Source organism: Balaenoptera musculus, chromosome 1 (genome assembly GCF_009873245.2).
Source record: "Balaenoptera musculus isolate JJ_BM4_2016_0621 chromosome 1, mBalMus1.pri.v3, whole genome shotgun sequence".
NCBI classification, from domain to species: Eukaryota; Metazoa; Chordata; class Mammalia; order Artiodactyla; family Balaenopteridae; genus Balaenoptera; species Balaenoptera musculus.
The window spans coordinates 169,996,964-170,016,788 of record NC_045785.1 but is presented as its reverse complement, the minus strand read 5'-3'; the positions used below and the strand labels follow the sequence as shown (position 1 = coordinate 170,016,788).

General features: G+C 34.6%; 1 protein-coding gene across 2 annotated transcripts in view; it reads right to left on the bottom strand.

The window, feature by feature from the left end:
* The window catches only part of USH2A (usherin), an 816,496-nt gene that overhangs the window by 617,722 nt on the left and 178,949 nt on the right, over positions 1-19,825 (bottom strand). For both annotated transcript variants that reach the window (XM_036853226.1, XM_036853215.1), the window contains exon 14: positions 13,789-13,952. In XM_036853226.1, the coding sequence (XP_036709121.1) occupies positions 13,789-13,952 (164 nt within the window). The remainder of the gene's footprint in view (positions 1-13,788; positions 13,953-19,825) is intronic.

The window sequence follows — 19,825 nt, the reverse complement described above, 5'->3', positions numbered from 1 at the left end:
TAAAATCAATTATCCAAGCTTCATACCTCAGGAAACTAAGAATTTTTAGAAAGACACAAATTATAAAAACTGGCTAAAAATATAAAATCTAACTTGACCTATACTAAGAAATACAATTAGTAATTTAAAATCCCACAAAGAAAATCCAAGTCCAGGTGTTTCACTGGTGAATTCCCTCAAACATATAAGGAAAAAAATGATACAAATCCAACAGAACTCTTTCAAAAAACAGAGGAGGAATGAGTATTTCCCAACATTTTATTTATCAGGCCAGTATTACCCTGATAGCAAATCTACAGAAACATAATTACAGAACATAAAACTACAGACCAACATCCCCCATGAACAGACATATAAAAATATCTTAATAAAAATATTACAAGCCAGAACTATATCTAAAGATTTAAAAGAATTAGTTACTACAAGTAATTAGCATTTATCTCTGGAATTAAAGATTTATTCTCTGGAAATCAATTAATTTAACATATCATATCAATAAAATAAAGGACAAAAATTATCTGATCATCTCAATAGAAGCATAAAAAGCATTTGACAAAATCCAATACCTACTTGTGATTTTAAAACAAAAACAAAAACAAAAAAACCTCTAAACAAAATAGAAATAGAGGGGAACTTTCTTAACCCCATGAAGGGCATCTACATAAAACCTACAGCTAATATTATACTTAGTAGGGAAATGCTGAAGGTTGCCTTTGCGATCAGAAATGAGGCAAGGATGTCTGTTCCCAGTATTTCTATTTGGCATTTAACTGGAGGTTCTATCAAGTCCTCAAAACAAGAAATTAGAAGCATATAAATGGAAAGAAAGTGAAATTGTTGATGTTCATGGACTACATGATCATGTATGTACAAATTTCTAAAGAATTCCCTCCCCCAAAAAAACCTACAAGACATAATAAGTTAATTTAGCAGGGTAACATGATACAACATCAATTTTCAAAAATCAATGGCACTTTTCAACAAATGGTGCTGGAACAACTGGCTATCCACATGCAAAAAAATGAATCATAACATAGACCTCACACCCTTCACAAAAATCAACTCAAAATGGATCACAAACCTAAATTAAAATATAAAACTACAAACTTCAAGAATATAGCAAAGGAGAAAATCTAGATAACCTTGGGTTTGGGGATGACTTTTTAGATATGACACCAATAGCATGATCCAAAAAGAAATAACTCATAAGCTTGACTTCATTAAAATCAAAAATTTCTGCTCTGTGAAAGACACTATTAAGAAAATGAAAAGATAAGCCAGAGACTGGAGAAAATACTCGCAAAATACATATCTGATAAAGGACTGTCATTCAAAATACACAAAGAATTCTTAAAACCCAACAATAAGAAAACAAACAACTTGATTAAAAAATGGGTCAAAGACCTTAACAGATACATCACCGAAGACAATATACAGATGCCAAATAATCATCTGAAAAGAATTTCCTTATCATATGTCATTAGGGAAATGCAAATTAAACTATACACCCATTAGAACGGCCAAAATCGAGAACATTGACAACACTAAATAATGTTAAGAATGTAGAGCAACAGGAACTCTCATTCACTGCTGGTGGGGATGCAAAATGGTACAGCCACTTTGGAAAACAGTTTGGCAGTTTCTTACAAAACTAAACGTACTCTTACCATATGATCCAGCAATTGTACTCCTGGGTATTTGCCCAAAGGAGTTGAAAACTTATGTCCACTCAAAAACCTGTAAACAGATGTTTAAAGCAGCTTTATTCATAACTGTCAAAAGTACGAAACAATCAAAAGTTCTTCAGTAGGTGAATGTACAAGTAAAATGTGGTACATCCAGACAATAGATTATTATCAGCACTAAAAGAAATGTGCTATCAAGCCATGAAAGACATGGAGGAATTTAAATGGCATATTTCTAGGTGAAAGAAGTCAAACTGAGAAGGCTACATGCTGTATGAATCCAACTGGGATGACACTCTGGAAAAGGCAAAACTACGAAGACAGTAAAAAGATCTGTGGTTTTCAGGGTTTGGGTGGGGGAAGAAAAGGATGAAAAAGCAGAACACAGAGGATTTTTAAAAACTGTAAAAACTACTCTATGTATGATGCTAATATGGTGAATACATGTCATTTTATATTGACAAGACCCACAGAATGTATTGAATACAACCAAAAATGAAACTATATACTTTGTAATCTATGGACTTTGGATGATAATGATATGTCAACTTATTAGGCTCATCAACTGTAATAAAATGCACCACTCTGGTTGATACTGGGGAGGCTATGCATGTGAGGGGGCAGAGAAAACATGGGAAATCTCTACTTTCCTCTTCAATTTTGTTGGTGAACCTAAAACTGCTCTCAAAAATAAAGTCCTTTTAAAAAATCAATTGTACTTCAATATACTAGCAATTAATTTGGAAGTAAAATTAAGAAAACAGTCTCATTCACAGTGTCATTTCATTCACAACAGCATCAAGAGACTAAGGGATGCATTTAATTAAAATGTACAAGTCCAGTACACTGCAAACTGCATAGCACTGCCAAGAAAATTAAAGAAGACCTAAATAGACAGAGACATACACTTTCATGTGTTTGTAGAGACTCAATACTATTAAGATGTCAACTCCACCTAAATTAATCTGTAGATTCAACCAACCTCTACCCAGATCCCCAGCACGTCTGTTTATAGAAATTGACAAGATAACACCAAGGATGTATATAGAAATGTGGAAGACTAAAATAGTCAAAATAATTTTGAGGAAAATAGTTGGCCCCTGATTTCAACGACTAAAGCTACAGTAATCAAAACAGTGTGGCTTTGGTATAAGAATAAACATAAGGATCAATGAACGAGGAGAGAGAACCTTGTATGGTCACTTGACTTTCTTATGTAGTAAAATATATATAAAACATAAAATTTACCATTTTAGCCATTTTTAAAAGTATGTTTTAGTGGCATTAAGTACATTTACAATGTTGTGCAACCATTACCACTATTCATTTCCAAAACTTTTTCATCATCCTAAAGAGAAACTCTGTACCCATTAAACAATAACTTTCCATTCCCCTCCCTCAACCCCTAATAATGACTATTTTACTTTCTATGTATATGAAGTTGCCTATTCTAGGTATCTCATATAAATGGAATTATATAATACTTTTTTCATAACTTATTTTGCTTTGCATAATGTTTTCAAAGTTAAACTATATTATATCAAAATTTCATTCATTTTTATGGATGAATAATATTCAATTGTGTGTATATACCACATTCTCCTTATCCACTTATCTTTTAATGGACACTTGGGTTTTTTCTGCATTTTGGGTATTGTGAATAATGCTGCAACCTAACACTGGTGTACAAATATCTTTTTAAGTTGCTGCTTTCAATATTGGGGTATTTACCTAAGGAGAGAATTGCTGGGTTATATGGTAATTCTGTGTTTAACTTTTTGAGGAACCATCAAACTATTTTCCACAATGTCTGCGCCTGTTTACAGACCCACCAGCAATGCATAAATTTCTCCACAAGCCTCACCACACTTGTTATTTTACATTTTTTGATAAGGGCCGTCTAAATGGGTATAAAGTGGTACCTCATTGTGGTTTTAATTTGCTTTCCCTAATAAGTAATGATGTTGAGTACCTTTTCATGTGCTTATTGGCCATATGTATATTTTCTTTCAAAAAAATGTCTATTCAAGTCTTTTGTCCTTTTTTAAATTAAATTCTTTGGCTTTTGTTGTTGAGTTGTAGTTCTTTATATATTCCAGATACTAATTTCTTATCAGATGTTGACTTGTATGTATTTTCTCCCATTCTGTGCGTTGTTTTTTCACTCTCTTGATAGTGTACTTTGATGCTGACATTTTTAATTGTGAAGAAGTCAGATTTGTCTCTTTTTTTATTTTGTTTTCTGTGCCTTTGGTTTCATACCCAAGAAAACCTTACCAAATCCAAAGTCATGAAGCTTTTATCTTATGTTTTTCATATGACTTTAGTTCCTAAGTTTAGGTGTTTGATCCACTTGGCATTAATTTTTATATATTGTGGAAGTTAAGTGTTCAACTTCATTCCTGTTTACATGTGAATACCTGTTTTCCCAGCATCATTTATTCAAAATACTGTCCTTTCTCCATTAAATGGTCTAAACACCTTTGTTTCAAATCAACTGACCATATATGTAAGGTTTTATTTATGGGCACTCTATTTCATTGGTCCATACATTTGTCTTTATGCCAGTACCACATTATTTTGATTACTGTAGATTTCTAGTTATTTTTGAAGCCAGGAATTGTAAGTCCTCCACTTGTCTTCTTTTCCAAGATTGTTTTAGCCTTGAGATTCCATTTGAATTTAAGATGAGTTTTCCTATTGCTGCAAAAAATGCCACTGGGATTCTGATAGGAATTCCATTGACTCTGCAGACTGCTTCAGTGGTACTGACATCATAACAATATTAAGTCTCCCAATCTATAAATATGGAATGTCTTCCATTAATTTATGTCTTATTTAATTTTTTAGGAGTGTTTTATAGTTTTCAGTGTTCAAGTCTTTCATCTCTTTAGTTAAATTTATTAGTAAGAATTTTATTCATTTTGATGCAGTGTAAGTAAAATTGTTTTCTTAATTTCCTTTTCTTTTGTTCATTGCTAGAAACACAACTGATTTTAGGTGTTGATCTTGTAACATGCAACTTTGCTGAATTTGTTTATTAGTTCTAGTAGCTTTCTTGTGAATTCTTTGGGATTTTCTCTATATAGGATCATGTCATCTACAAATAGAGATAGCTTTACTTCTTTCCAATTTGGATGCTTTTTTCTTTTTCTTGTCTAATTATTCTGGCTAGAACTTCTAGTACAATGTTGAATAACAGTCACAAAAGTGGGCATCCTTGTCTTGTGCCTGATGTGAGGAGAAAAGCTTTTAGTATTTCAACAATGAGTATAATGTTAGCCATGGGGTCAGTTGGTTTTTTGCCTAGACACCTGGGCAGCTTAATAGGGAAAGGATAATCATTTCAAAAATATGTTACAGGAACGTTTGAATATCCATGTGTCAAAAAATAAAAATGAAATAACTAACACAGATGCTTTCATCACACCATACACAAAATTAATTCAAAATGTTTTATAGACCTAATGTAAAAGCTAAAACTACAAAACTTTCAGATGATAACATAGGAAAAAAATCTTTGCTATATTGGGTCAAGCAAAAATTTCTTAGATAGAATGCAAAAACATATGATCCAAAAAAATTAACTTACACTTCATCAAAATTAAAGCTCTTGATTTTAAAGAATACCATTAAGAAATTTTTTAAATAATCCACAAAATGGAAGGAATATTTACAAATTGTATCTCAAGTATATAAAGAATTCTTTAACTCAATAAGAAGATAAGCAAACTCAATTAAAACATGGCAAAATGTGTGAAAGACACGTTGCCAAAGAAACAACAGGATTGGTAAATAAAAATATGAAAAGAGTGCTCAAAAGCATTAGTCATTCAAAAATGCAAATACAAACCACAATGAGATACTATGCACACATAAAATAACTATAATAATATATGGTCAATGCCAATAAGGTCATAGAGAAACTGGATCTCCCAAAAATTGTTGGTAGAAATGTAATAGTATAGCCATGATGGTAAAAAGTTTGAAAGTTTCTGGAAAAGTTCAAAATACACTCACTATATACTTGCTACACTCTTAGATATACCTAAGAGACATAAAAACATATGTCCATATGAAGACTTGTACCCATGTGTTCATGATAGCATTATTCATAATGGATAAACACTGGAAACAGTCTATATGTCCAACAACTCATCAATGGATAAACAAAATGTAGTAAATGGTATCTTACTCAGCAATTAAAAGGAATAAACTACTGAGAAAAATAACAACATGGATGAATCTCAAAACAACAGTGCTAAGAGAGAGGATCCAGATGAAAAAACCTAAACATTGTATGATTTCACTTATATAAAATTTCTTAGATAGGCAAAATTATTGTGTCAAGAACTAGATAACTAGTTACTTGAGGCTATAAATGGAAGTGGAAATTGACTGAGAATGGGTAAAAGGGAACTTTTTTGAAGTGATAGAAGTATTCTACAACTGGATTATAGTTATGTTTGCACAACACTAAATTTACTGAAATCCAACAAACTGTACATTTAAACTCATTAAATTTATGCTATATAAATTATACTTCAATAAAGCTGTTAATAAAAGAAAGCTATATAGAATTCAGGAAAATGGCAGGATAAGGAACAGCAGGAAGCTGTTTCCCCACCTAGACAACAATTGCACTGACAGAATCTGTCTAATATAACTATTTTGGAACTCTGGAGTCCATTGACTCCTTGCAACCTCCAGGGGAAGGCTCAAATGGTAAATTGTAGTTAATTTTGATCAATTTCAGCTCTTAGCACAGTAGCAGCTACACATCTTTCATCTCCAGCTCCATGGCAGGCAGCTGTGTACACGTTTCTGGAACAGCTTGCACACAGTTTGCAGGAACCAGGGTGGGCAAAAAAGACCCTTTTGTCCAAATATTGGGAATATGTGCTCTGATTGTTGATCAATTCTTCTTATCACAGAGTTGCAGACAAAAAATGAGGGTGGCAAGGGTTGAACCATCCTCACTGCTGCAAGTACTCCTACCCCAGAGGTTAAAGTGACTCTAAGAAGAATTTAAAAAGTCAGCACTCTTTGTTATCTTTATTTTTCTCTTTTTCCACTTTTCTGGAGGAAGACAGTAACGACTAGGACATTCAAAATCAACAACATATACAAGGAAAATCAGAAAATGACCATGTATGTCTAGGAAAAGGTGCAGGCGCAGAAAAGATCTGAGAAGACCAAAAGTTTATACCTCAGACTGATCCTTGATACAGGAAGAGCCTAAAACAATCAAAAATAAAAATAAAAATAACAGCCAAAACAATAACAGCAAACAGCAAACCTTGAGAAAGTGGGAGAAGCTGATTTATAGAGTTAGATTCTAATTTGAAGTTTTCAACAAAGAAAATACAAGGCACACAAAGAAACAGGAAAGTATGGCTCATTCAAGAGAAAAAAATAAACAAACAGAAACTGTCCCTACAAAAGACTTGATGGCAGACCTACTAGACAGAGACTTTAAAACAACTATCTTAAAGATACTCAAAAACTAAAGGAAGATGTTGAGAAAGTTAAAAAATGATGTATGAACAAAATGTAAATATCATAAAGAAATAGAAAACAAAAAGAATTCAAAAAGAAATTCTGGAGCTGACAATTACAATAATTAAATTAAAAATTCACTAGAGGGATTCAAAGGCAGATTTGATCAAGAAGAGAGAATCAGTGAACTTGAAGACAGAAAAATAGAAATCATTGATTCTGAGGAATAGAATGAAAATAAATTGAAGAAAAATGAACAGAACCTAAGGGACCTGTGGGACACCATCAAATGGAAAAACATATGCATTGTAGAAGTCTCAGGAGAAGAAGAAAGAGAAAAAGAGGCAGAGAGAATATTTGAAAAAATAATACCTGAAGTCTTCCCAAATTTAATGAAGATATGCATATAAAATCCAAGAAGCTCAATGAGCTCCAATACACTTAAAAAAACTAACACCAAGACACATTATAATCAAATTTTCAAAGGCCAAAGATAAAGAGGGAATTTTGAAAGAAGCAAGACAGAAGTGACTTGCTACATTCAAGGGATACTCATTAAGATACTTAGCAGAGTTTTCATCAGAAACTCTGGAGGCCAGAAAGCAGTGGGTTAATATATTCAAAGTGCTAAATGAAAAAAAAGAAAGAAAGAGAGAAAAAAAAAAAACCTGCCAACTGAGAATTCTACACTCAGCAAAACTATTCCTCAAGAGTGAGGGAGAAATTAGACATTCCCAGATAAGCAAAGCTGAGGGAGTTTGTTACTACTAGACATGCTCTGCAAGAAACACACAAGGGAGTCCTTCAGGGTGACCTGAATATATATATTCATAGCTCATTTGTGTTTAAATCTTCTTGACACTCTACTCAATTTTATGTTCATTCTTGGTTATTTACCTATCTTTTTGTCATTCACATTTGTTATCTCTAATTATCAGAGAGGCTCTTATAGCTCTCCTTAAAATAATCTTATTGTGGTAAAATATATAAAGCATAAAATTTACCAAATTAACCATTTTAAAATGTGCAGTGTAGTGATATTAAATACTTTTATTAATGTTGTACATCAACAAACTGGATAACCTCGATGAAATGGACAAATTCCTAGAAAGACAAAACTTACCAAGACTAAATCACAAAGAAATAAAGCATCTGAATAGAACTGTATTAGTAAAGAGATTGGATCAGTAATCAACATCTTGCAACAAAGAAAAGCCCTAGACTTGATGAATTAACTGGTGAATTCTATCAAACAAAATAAGAACTAATACCAATTATTCTCAAATTTTTCCAAAAATTTGAAAAGGAGGGAACACTTCCTAACTCATTTTATGAGGCCAGCATTACCCTGATATAAAAGCTAGACAAAGACATTACAAGAAAAGAAAACTACAGAACAATATCCCTTATGAACTGATGCAAATATCCTCAACAAAGTACTAGCAAACCAAATTCAGCAACACAATGAAAGGATTATACACCATGAGTAAGGGGGGCTTATTCCTGGATTGCAAAGATGTTTCAACAGACATAAATTGATCAAAGAAATACACCATATTAAGAGGTTGAAGAAAAATGAAACCACATGATGACCCCAAGTGACACAGAGAAACAATATGATAAAATTCAACACCCTTTCAAAATAAAAAAATAAATGAACTGGAAGAAGGAAACTACATCAAAATAATAAAATCCATGTATGAGAAACCTACAGCAAACATCACACTCAATTGTGAAAGCCTTTTCTCTAGGATCAGGAACAAGGCAAGGACTCCTGCTGTCACCATTTCAACTCAACATAGTACTGGAAGTTCTAGCCAGAAATTAGGCATGAAAGAGAAATAAAAGGCATCCAAACAGAAAAGGAAAAAGTAAAATTATCTTTGTTCACAGATAATATGATCTTTTATGTAGAAAACCCTAAAGATTACACACACACACACACACACACACACAAAATCATTAGAACTAATAAATGAATTCAGCAATGTAGCATTATACAAAGTCAACAAACAAAAATTAGTTGCATTTCTATATATTAACAATGAACAATCTGGAAAGGAAATTATGAAAACAATTATTTACAATAGCATGAAAAGGATACCTAGGAATTAAATTAACCAAGGAGGTGAAAGATTTGTACACTGAAAACTATAAAACTTTGCTCAAAGAAATAAAGGTGACATAAATAAATGGAAACACATCCCCTGTTCATGGATTAGAAGATTTAATATTGTTAAATGTCAATACTACCCAAAGAAATCTAAAGATTTAATGGAATCCTTGTCAAAATTTCAATGACTTTTTTTTGTAGACACAGGAAACTTACCCTAAAATTCATATGTAATCTTAAAGGACGCCAAAATAGCCAAAACAATCTTGAAAAAGAACAAAGCTGGAAGACATACACCTTCTGATTTCAAAACATACTACAAAGCTACAGTAGCTTTGTGGTCCTGGCATAAAGACAGACATATAAACCAATGGAATAGACTAGAGAGTCCAGAAATAAACACTCACATATATGGTCAAATGATTTTCAATAAGGAAGCCAAGACCATTCAATAGGTGAAGTAGAGTCTTTTCAACAAACAGTGCTTGGAAAACTGGATATTCACATGCAAAAGAGTGAAGTTGACCCTTATCTAACACCATTTACAAAAATTAACTCAAAATAGATCAAAAATCTAAATGTAAGACCTAAAACTATAAAATTCTTAGAAAACAACTCAGGGTAAAAGCTTCATGACATTGGGTTTGGCAATGATTTTTGCATATGATATCAAAAGCACAAGTAACAAAAGAAAAAATAGACAAATTGGACTTCATCAAAAATTTAAGTATTTGTTCATCAAAGACACTATCAACAGATTAAAAAGGTGACCCATAGAATTAAAGAAAATATTTGCAAATCATATACCTGGTGAGGAATAAATATCCAGAATACATATGGAACTCCTAAAACGCAACAACAAAAAAATTCAATTAAAAAATGGGAAAATGACTTGAATAGATATTTCTCCAAAGAAGATATACAAATAACCAATAAGCACATGAAAAGATGCTCAATATCACTAATCATTGGGAAAACGCACATCAAAACTACAATGAGATACCATCTTACACACATTAGGAGGGCTACTATAAATAAACAAAAAAAAAATAATGTTGGCAATGGTAAAGAAAACAGAACCCTTGTGCACTGTTGGTGAGAATGTAAAATGGTAAAGCTGCTGTAGAGAATAGTATGGCAGTTCCTCAAAAAAATAAAAATAGAATTACCATAAGATCCAGCAATTCCACTTCTGAGTATATACCCAATAGACTTGAAAGCAGAATCTTGAAGAGATCTCTGTACACCCACATTCATAGCATTATTCACAAAAGCTAAAGCATGGAAGCAACCTACGTGTCTATCGACAGATGAATGGATAAGCAAAAGGTGGTATATACATGTAATGGGATATAGCTCAGCTTTAAAAAGAAGGAAATTCTGACATATGCTAAAATATGGATAAACCTGGAAGACATATGCTAAGCGAAATAAGCCCGTAACAAAAAGGTGAATACTTTATGATTTTCCTTATATGAGGTACCTTAGACTGTTAAAAATCATAGAGACAGAAAGTAAAATTATGGTTGCCAGGAGCTAGGGGAAAATGTGGGGAAGGGGGATTATTGTTTCATGGGTATAGAGTTTCAGATTCACAAGAAGAAGAGAGTTACGGAGATGGATGGTAGTGATGGCTGCACAGCATTATGAAAGTATTTAGTATCACTGAACTGAACTGGACATTTAAAAGTGGTTAATATGGTAAATTATATGTTATGTATATTTCACCACAGTAAAAATATTTTTAAAGGAGAGATATGAGATCCTCTCTGAAAAGCAGAGATAAAAAATGTGAATGATAAAAAGATGGATAAATAACCAAGGATAAACATAAAAGTGATTTGATTATCAAAAAGATTTAAGCAAAAATGAGCTATGAATATATATATATACAGTTTACTTGTTTGTTTAGTTAAGTTCAGAAGCAGAAGTTTAGGGCAAAGTAGAACGTCATTCAGTAGGAAAGCATGCAGAAAGCAGAACTCTATAATACACGTTCTGTTTCTCTCCACATCAAAGAGAATGACAATCATTTTAAAAGCATAAAATAATTATTCATAGGAAAGAACTAAATCACGTAATAAGGAAGCATATTATGAGAGAAGGTCTAACTACTCTATTTTAATTCAATTCTCCTGCACTTTGGAAATTATATCCTAGGATTCCCGCCTCCACTCCCTGTGCAAAAAAAAAAAAAGAAAAAGAAAGAAAACAACCAATCACAGATGGTATTGCTAAACTTTTTTCAGTGGCTAAGGAAGTAGAAATGATAATAACTATAATCTCATGGTTCCCAAACCGTACAGAAGGGCACCGTGAAACATGATACTTTTCAAGGAAAACACATTCTTGACATCAGCAGGACACAGAGAAAAATATGTGCCCGAGGTAGTTCACAGTTTCAACAATAGATAGCACTACGTTCCTTTCAATAGCATCCTATCTTTGTGAAGCTGGTTGTTCTAGCTGTTGCTGGGATTAAAAAGCAAGGACCACATGAAAACCAAGGTGGAACAGGACAGAAAGAAGCTCTCTTCACACTCATCCCACAATTGGCACTTTCTTGCGCCTCTCTTTCACTTCCTTCTATTCTCATTGTGTCCATCACTCTTGCTGACTGTGTTTTGAGCTCCTTTAAAGGCAGGAATCCTGTCTAATTTTTAAGATGAATTACCTCTGTTAATGCTAAGCTTCTGACTTTGTTTTGCAAACGTGGTGAAACCCCAACCTAAAACAACAGCAGCAAAAACACCACCACAAGTCGCTGGAGGAAATATGCTCAATACTAAGGATCACAAGTTTAAAGAGACAGAAAGTCAAAAGGAACATATCTAGAAAAGAATAATTATAAATATGCAAGGTTTTTTAACTATTAAGAATTGAAAGCAGTGGGACAGACCAAAAATATTTAGCCCAGAGAAGAAAAATCTTAACATAAAAGTAAACAGCTACCACTACTAAGAAATGTAGGCCAGGTTTCCAGTGACCAGACCATCCACTTTTGCCTGAGGTGTAATTCCTAGACTGTGTCTCAGGTGCAAGAACAAGTAGCAAAAAATGGAGCAGAAGCCAATATTTTCGTACAGCATTAGTGGCAGAACCAATAAAAAAATCTCTAAGATTCCATATGTGGTATGTAAAGCTGTCACAATTCTATTATAAACGATGATCTACAACTGACATCCAAAGAACTATGCTGGAATTTCTGTTGCACACAAAATCAATCAATTATATAGCTGATCAGTGAACAACAAATATTAATTAAATGTTCAATGAATCCAGATTGGTGTTTAGACTGTATTTACACACAAAGTCAATTGTGATCGTCCTTTCCCAAGAGTAGCATAAGTACCTACAATTTTACTTTTACTAAAATCCAGAGAGACCAGTGAAACACAGGATACTGAAGATAAAACACACAGGTACAAAGGCTGAATATGTCTTGTTAATCATTAGCTACATCTTGCTTTCCACTACTTGCAAAACTAGTACAGTTGCTGTGGACCCCAATATTTTATTACTTCTCTCTCTTCCTTAAATATAGATAGCACTGCTCCAGGCATACTTGTTTATGATGATTTGTCCAGACTTGTGGCATTTCCTAACATTGTGACTCATGACAATCTCAGGACACCTCAAGGAGGAAACACATTGTACAATATATTATAGAGGGCTCCTTACCACATGTTCTTAGCAGGCATTTCTTGGGAATTTTGGAAAAGGTAAGGATAGATGATCTTGAAGTAAATACAAAGAAATCATCAATATGTTATGAAATTGTAGGACTGCAGGTGACCTTGAGAAGTCAATTCAAGGCCCTGGAGAATAGTGTTGAGAAGTCAAAAGACACTAGGAGGTAACCTTTGGCTTCCAAGAGTTAAAAATGTGAGAGATGTTGAAATAACTAATGCAACTTAAAGGAAAAAGACAGGAATATCAAATACAGGAGTAATATGCGGTGATAAATAATGATAATAACTGCTACAATATCAATAAACAACTAATAGTAGCACAGTGTCCAGATAATTGGGGGGGGGGGGAGGTGGAAGGACATAAATCCCACAATAAATAAGTATAAATCTTCCATTTGCTATAGAAATTACCTGGAAATGTTCTTATGTGGTGAGGTGACCACTCATTTTGGTTTAACCAATGTTGTCCTGAATTTTACACTGAAAAGTCCCACATTCTGGAAAAACCCTTAGTCTGGGGTAAACCAGGACTTTGGTCACCTTGCTAGTGATACCACTGCAACAAACTATTGTAAATTTCCCACTGCTAAGATAATCATATAACCATGTTCAATGATCCAATCAAGGGAAAGAACCCAAATTTCATTTAGTGTAATTTTTTTTTTTTCCATTTCTCACTTAAATTCTCCACATTGTACCTAAGCCTTTCTGATGAGTTCTCGGTGGAGAGAGAAATTAAGGAGACAGTGCCCTGCATGATGTTGCCTCCTATACCAGTATTGGGCCGGAGTTCACTTACTTTTGCTGCAGCCCAATGGATTTTTGATATCCAAATGGCTTGCACTGGGAACACAAGTATCACACTTGGAGCCAGTGACAAATCGTTTACAGAAACACTGACCAGTGACTGAGTGACAGGTTTCATTCAAGGCTCCTGAGAGATGACAACTGCAAGGCTGGCATCTGAAAAGACAAACAAACCATCAAAGAGAATAAAGTTTCGATTAGTAATTCACAGTATAAGTTACACCTATCAATAACATTGTGGAATAAAATAGTCTGTTTTAGCCAGTATCCTGAAAAGGATTCCTGAGCTAAAAAACACAAAATACAACAAAACAGAAAAAACACCTTTATCAGAATGCCACTCACGATAAAATCTCTATGAAGCCATCTCTTTGTACATTAATTAATGCCAAGAAAGTGTTATATTGCTTTTTTATATGCCATGATACATCTTGTGGTTTATTTTCCGCACTAGTTGCTCAATTAAGAACACTGGAAACTTTCCATCCTCACAAAAGCAGTTCTCCTGACAGCTAAAAATTAAGATGAGATACCCATAAAATTATCTCTTCAAGTATCTTTTAAGTTGTGAAATACAAAACTGGGTATGATAATTATTGCTCCCCCTAAAAATCTTGTAATCCTATAGTTTTATAAAGAGTAAAAATTATATAGTTTTCTAAAGACTACATTTTGCTAAGGAAACAGCTTGAGGAAGATATGTTCAAATACTGTTGATGCTTTAATATATGTTAGGTTTCACTTTTTATTTTATGCACTAAACTTATTCACCCAAAATGATTAAAGAATAGAGCATTATTCTGATCTATGAAAAGATACTACTGATAATATAATGAAAAAACTTCATTCTGACTTAGATTTCCTGGACCCAAAGTTGATTGTAAAAATCACTGTTTTGGCATTCTGCCATGGTAGAAACTAAAACCTGTTTCCTCAGAATGAATTATTCAAACACTCACTCCATGTCAATGTCACAGATTAGGATAAGCAATTTTGGCACCATGAAGCCTTAGAGAAGCAAAACAGCACACGTAAGAAGCCTACCACCTTTAAACAGAGACTTTCCATAGGGTGCATCTAAAACAAAAGTATGGCTTCCCCTATATTTTCTAATAAAGATGCTGGATGGATAGAGTTACTTCATCTCACTGCAACTTTTATGGTGTGATCTCCTGGGTAATCATTCAAGACCCTTAAAAAAGCCGATAAAAGCTAAAGCTGCTAAATAAGCTGCAAATTTGTTTTACGGACTAATATCACTTTGGGAATAAGTAAAGTACAGTTTGTCTTGAAACCCACTCTACTGTAGTTTGCCCTTTTTATGTCATGATAAAAGGACATGTTTCCCTCCAAACAACTATACTGTATCCTTTATGCATAGACACTGCAGCAGAACTCCATCTCAAATAGATATTTTGTTTAGGTGTTTAAGTATTAGATCCGAAGAAAATTATGCATGGAAATTAAAATGGAATTACAGAAGCAACAAAATATTTAATTTGCTCCTAACTTCATTATATGCTATTACTTAGAGTATACTGTTCATCGGCTTTTAATGTAATATTGGTAAGCATAAGCAATAAGAGACAAGCTTCTCTCAATGCATATATATATCACTGCACCACTCATGAGTAAGTGTCTCTCGAGTATTTCAGCTTTTATTACCATTCACTCATGAGACAATCACATTTATTTTACATACAGTACATTTAGAGTAATAGTTTCCAGTGTATAACATAATTCCTTTCCTTGATGGAGATCTATTTTCTTCACGTTAACTGCTACATGCTTAACTCCAAGGCAGCTCTGTCAATATACATGGGATATTAAGTTCCAAATCCAAACGGAATAAATAAACCAGTTCTTAGGAAAGCATGCAGTGTTTTGAGTAACTAAATGTGACTCTTCCTGATTTCATAGTCTTCTTATCCGAGCCATTGTTATATGCAACTTCTCTGACTTCTTATAATGGCTTGACTTTAGTAAGAGAGATTTTTACCTGGATGAAGTTCATAGGAGACTTTTCTGAATATTATAGTTTGTTTCTAGCCTAAAGGACGCTGGGGATAATTTTGTAATTAAGGTTTAAGTAAAATGATTCCTGTAAATTTCTCAGCCATTCAAATATAATTTTAAACATTTCCAAGACTCTTTAGCAGATAAGCTACAAGTTTGATGTCATTTTATAAGTTATCCTTCCTCAAGAGCACCTCCTAAGTGAAATACATTTCACGTTTATTAAAACAAAATTATACATAATGAAGGAAAAGACATTTTACGCTTAGAAAGAGAAACACCAAACTAAGATGAATTGTGATATTGATTTTGTGAGGATAAATGGTTTTTGTAATATTAATATAAAGAAACCTTTATTACACTGACTCTCCTGGTACAGCTAGGGCTTCTCCCGCAATCTGTTTAAAATCTTCATTTTTCATCCTTATGGGAAAACCTCACTTGCTAAATGGATTTCATAAAGAGTAATCTGTCAAGATTTATATAGATAAACAATTTGTGATGTTTATTGACCAGTTCATTATGGTTACCATTACAGTTCTGTTTGGGCCCTTACATAACTTAGTGTTTACTGGATAGAATGGGAAAGAAGTTAATTAGCTTCTGTCTCTTAAATCACAAATCTCATATATTTTCCTTTCCAGAGAGCTTCTTCCAGTTGTGCAAACAGTAAGAGAAAGAGTTATCCTACTTATTACTATTGTGGAAACATCACTATGAATGAAGGGAGTGAGTTTCAATACTGCATCCCGTTGTCAGAAACTTCATCATGTGAGGAAGAGCTACCACAATAGGATGCCCATGGATACGGTCCAGGATATAGATAACTTTACTGACGTTTCTCTTTGGACACCTCTCTTCTGTCTGGAGCCTCAACTCATGGGTAACATCAAATTGAGTTAAAGATATTGACTGACATAAATAACATTCACTGAGGGCTAATTATCTCCCAGGACAGGACTAGGCATTGAACACATAAGGATGAATAAGATAGAATTGTCCCTGTCTTCAAGGAGCCCTCAGTCTAGTGAGAAATGAAAACATGGAAAGAGCATTAATAAAGATGTGTACAGACTCTTTGGGAACACAGAAAAGGACCGACTACCTACTCTGGTGGAAAAGGATGGGGAGAGGGAAAGAAGTAGTAAGAAGGAATCCTGGAAGAGGGTGTTTGGACTGAATATTAAAAGATGAATAGGAATAAGCCAAGCCAACCAGGGAGGGGAGAAAAGAGAGAGATAAGACACAGCAGGAGAGGCTGTGAAATTTTAAGCAATTCAAAAATTTTGGATATAAATTCCAAACAGGAAGGTGGTGACAGATAAAGCTGGACAGGTAAGCAGAGGTATGATATTGCTAGATTAGGTGCAATGGTGACAGTGGTAGGAGCAGGATAGATTTAAGAAATATTTAGTATGTAAGATCAGTAGGATGGGGTGGACAGATTGAAAAGAGACGTGAAGAAGGAAATAAGGGCATGGGGTTACTCCCGGTTTTCTAATTTGCTGATGGGTGGATGATGGGGTCATCATATAACATAAAGAACGAAGGAGGAAGAGACCTCCAATTGCTGAGAGACTTTAGTCAAGGATTCTTAATAATCATTAAGAATAGAAGAGGAAGAGGCTTCAAGGCAACTTGGAGAAATTGGACAAAGAGTTTTCTTCCATCAGTCCTTAGCACAAAGACTAGCAACCAGTAAGCGTTCGATAAATATTGTTGAATAAATGAATGAATAAAGCCCTAGAAAAGCTTTAGACTTAGGACACCACAGATAAATCTAAATGTGACACATAGCTTTAATAACAATGTAACTCCTTTGAGCCCTTTCTGATTGGCATAGCTCTCCCCCTGGCTAACCTCTCCCCAAGGAAGGGACCACTCTTTAAGGGCTGGCCTTCTATTCTGACTCCCTAAGGCCAGAAGAGTTCTTGGTTCAGTCCTTTTGTGCAGGATCCCATGAGTGCCCTCCAGAGGAGTTTGGTTTTCCCCTGGTTAAGATTCTATCCCATCTCTGCAGTGGACGTGTGGTCTTACTGAGGTTCCTAGTTTCCCTTTCTTCACAGCCAACTAGTAGCACCAGATTCTCTTAGATCCGACGTCCAGAATTATAAGAGAGGGATGTGGGGCTTGGAGATCCGTGTGTGTGTGAGCTGAAAGCCGTATCACATGGCTTATTGGAGAGGAAGTGAGTGGTGCTATCTCATCAAGGAGGGAGGGGTCTGCAGTGCTCAGCACCCCCCCACCCGGTGAAGCCTTCCTACAAGTAAAGGGACTCATGAGAACTGGACCTGGGCAGTGGCTCCCTTGCATCCAGACAACAGTGCCATCCTAGTCCAGGGTGGGGACATTCCTGTCATCTGAAGAAGAGCTCGCTAAGCACAGTCCTGTAGTTGGGCCTCTGCCACTTTCTCTTTTGTTGGCACTCCACCTAATCACAGGGAATGTAGGCCACGTCCAACATGCTAGTCACCAAGACCAGACATTTAAAAGGAAAAGAAATCCCAGAAGACTCACTATATTAACAGTAACACACATGTCTATGTCTAGAAGCTCTAGTGTTCCTTTCCTTAACCTCCTCATTATATGAACATGATAAATTTGAGGTCTGAAAGCAGAGTCAAATTCTTAAAGTGCTCTCAGGGAGAAGCGAGTACACTAATTCTGTGACCCCAGAAGGCAGAAAGTAAGATCGGTCAAGAAAGTCACAGGAATGAAATTTTTGCTTAATATGAAGAATAAGATTAGAGTTGTTGGAAATAAAGATGATCTGTTTCAGAGACAATAAGCTCTTTTTAGTCCCATGTTTTCAGCAGAAGCTGAATGATCAGTTATCCTTAAAGGTGATTTATGTAGAAAAATGTATACGGTACAGTTTAACCAAAGTTACTTTTAAGCTCCTTTCCAAATCTATAGAGTTACGATTCTACAATGCTTGGTGGGATTAAGTAACTTGCTCAGGGCTCACTGACTCTGGTTACAGACTCAGCAATCTTTATCTAAAAGGACCAGACTAAATATTTTAGGCTTTGTGGCCAAATGACCTCTGGGGCAACTCAACGCTGCTGTAGTAGTGTGCAAGCAGTCATAGACAGTATGTGAAGATTGAGTATTACTGCGCTCCAATAAAATTTTATTTCCATAAACAGGTGGCAGGCCAGGTCTGGTCCACAGGCCACAGTTTGCTGAACCCTGGTGTAGTAGGTTGAATTATTACCCCCCAACAATGTCAAAGTTCCAATCTCCAGAACTTGTGAATATGCTACCTTACTTGGCAAAGGAATTTTGCAGATTTGAGATGAAGAGATTACCCTGTATTATCTGAGCATCTAATGTAATCACAAGAGTCCTTATAGGAGACAGAGAAGAAGGTGAGAGTCAGAGAGAGAAGATGTAAGAACATAAGCAGAGATCAGAGAAGACAGAAAACACTACTGTGCTGGCTTTGAAGGTGAAGAAAGGAGCCATGAGCTAAGGAATGTGGGTGGCATCTAGAACTGGGAAAAGCAAGGAAGTGGGTCTTCTCCTGCTGTCCAAGATAAACATAGGCCTGCTGACACTTTGACTTTAGCCCAGTGAAACTAACTTAGGACTTCTGGCTTCCATAACTATAAGATAATAAATTCATGTTGTTTTATGCCACTAAGTTTGTAGTAAATAATTATCATAGCAGGAATAGGACACAAATAGGCCTGGTCTAGTAGAACAGCCATAATTGGAACCTAAACACCTTGATGCCAACACTGTTATTCCTATTATATCACATTGAATAAATGCTACTAGTTTATAAAAACTGACAGTTCTTAGAGAGCCGTACAGAATCTGTATTAAAGGAAAATATATCATCTAGTGGTCACAGTAGATTGCAAAAATGACCACAATTCTTCACCTCTCTGTTTATGCAGGTCCTTTGCAACTAACTGTGCAATTCTTCCATCAAAAAGTAGAGTCTATTTCTCCACCTCTGAATATGTGCTGGCCTGTGACTTGCTTTGGCTAACAGACTAAGGCAA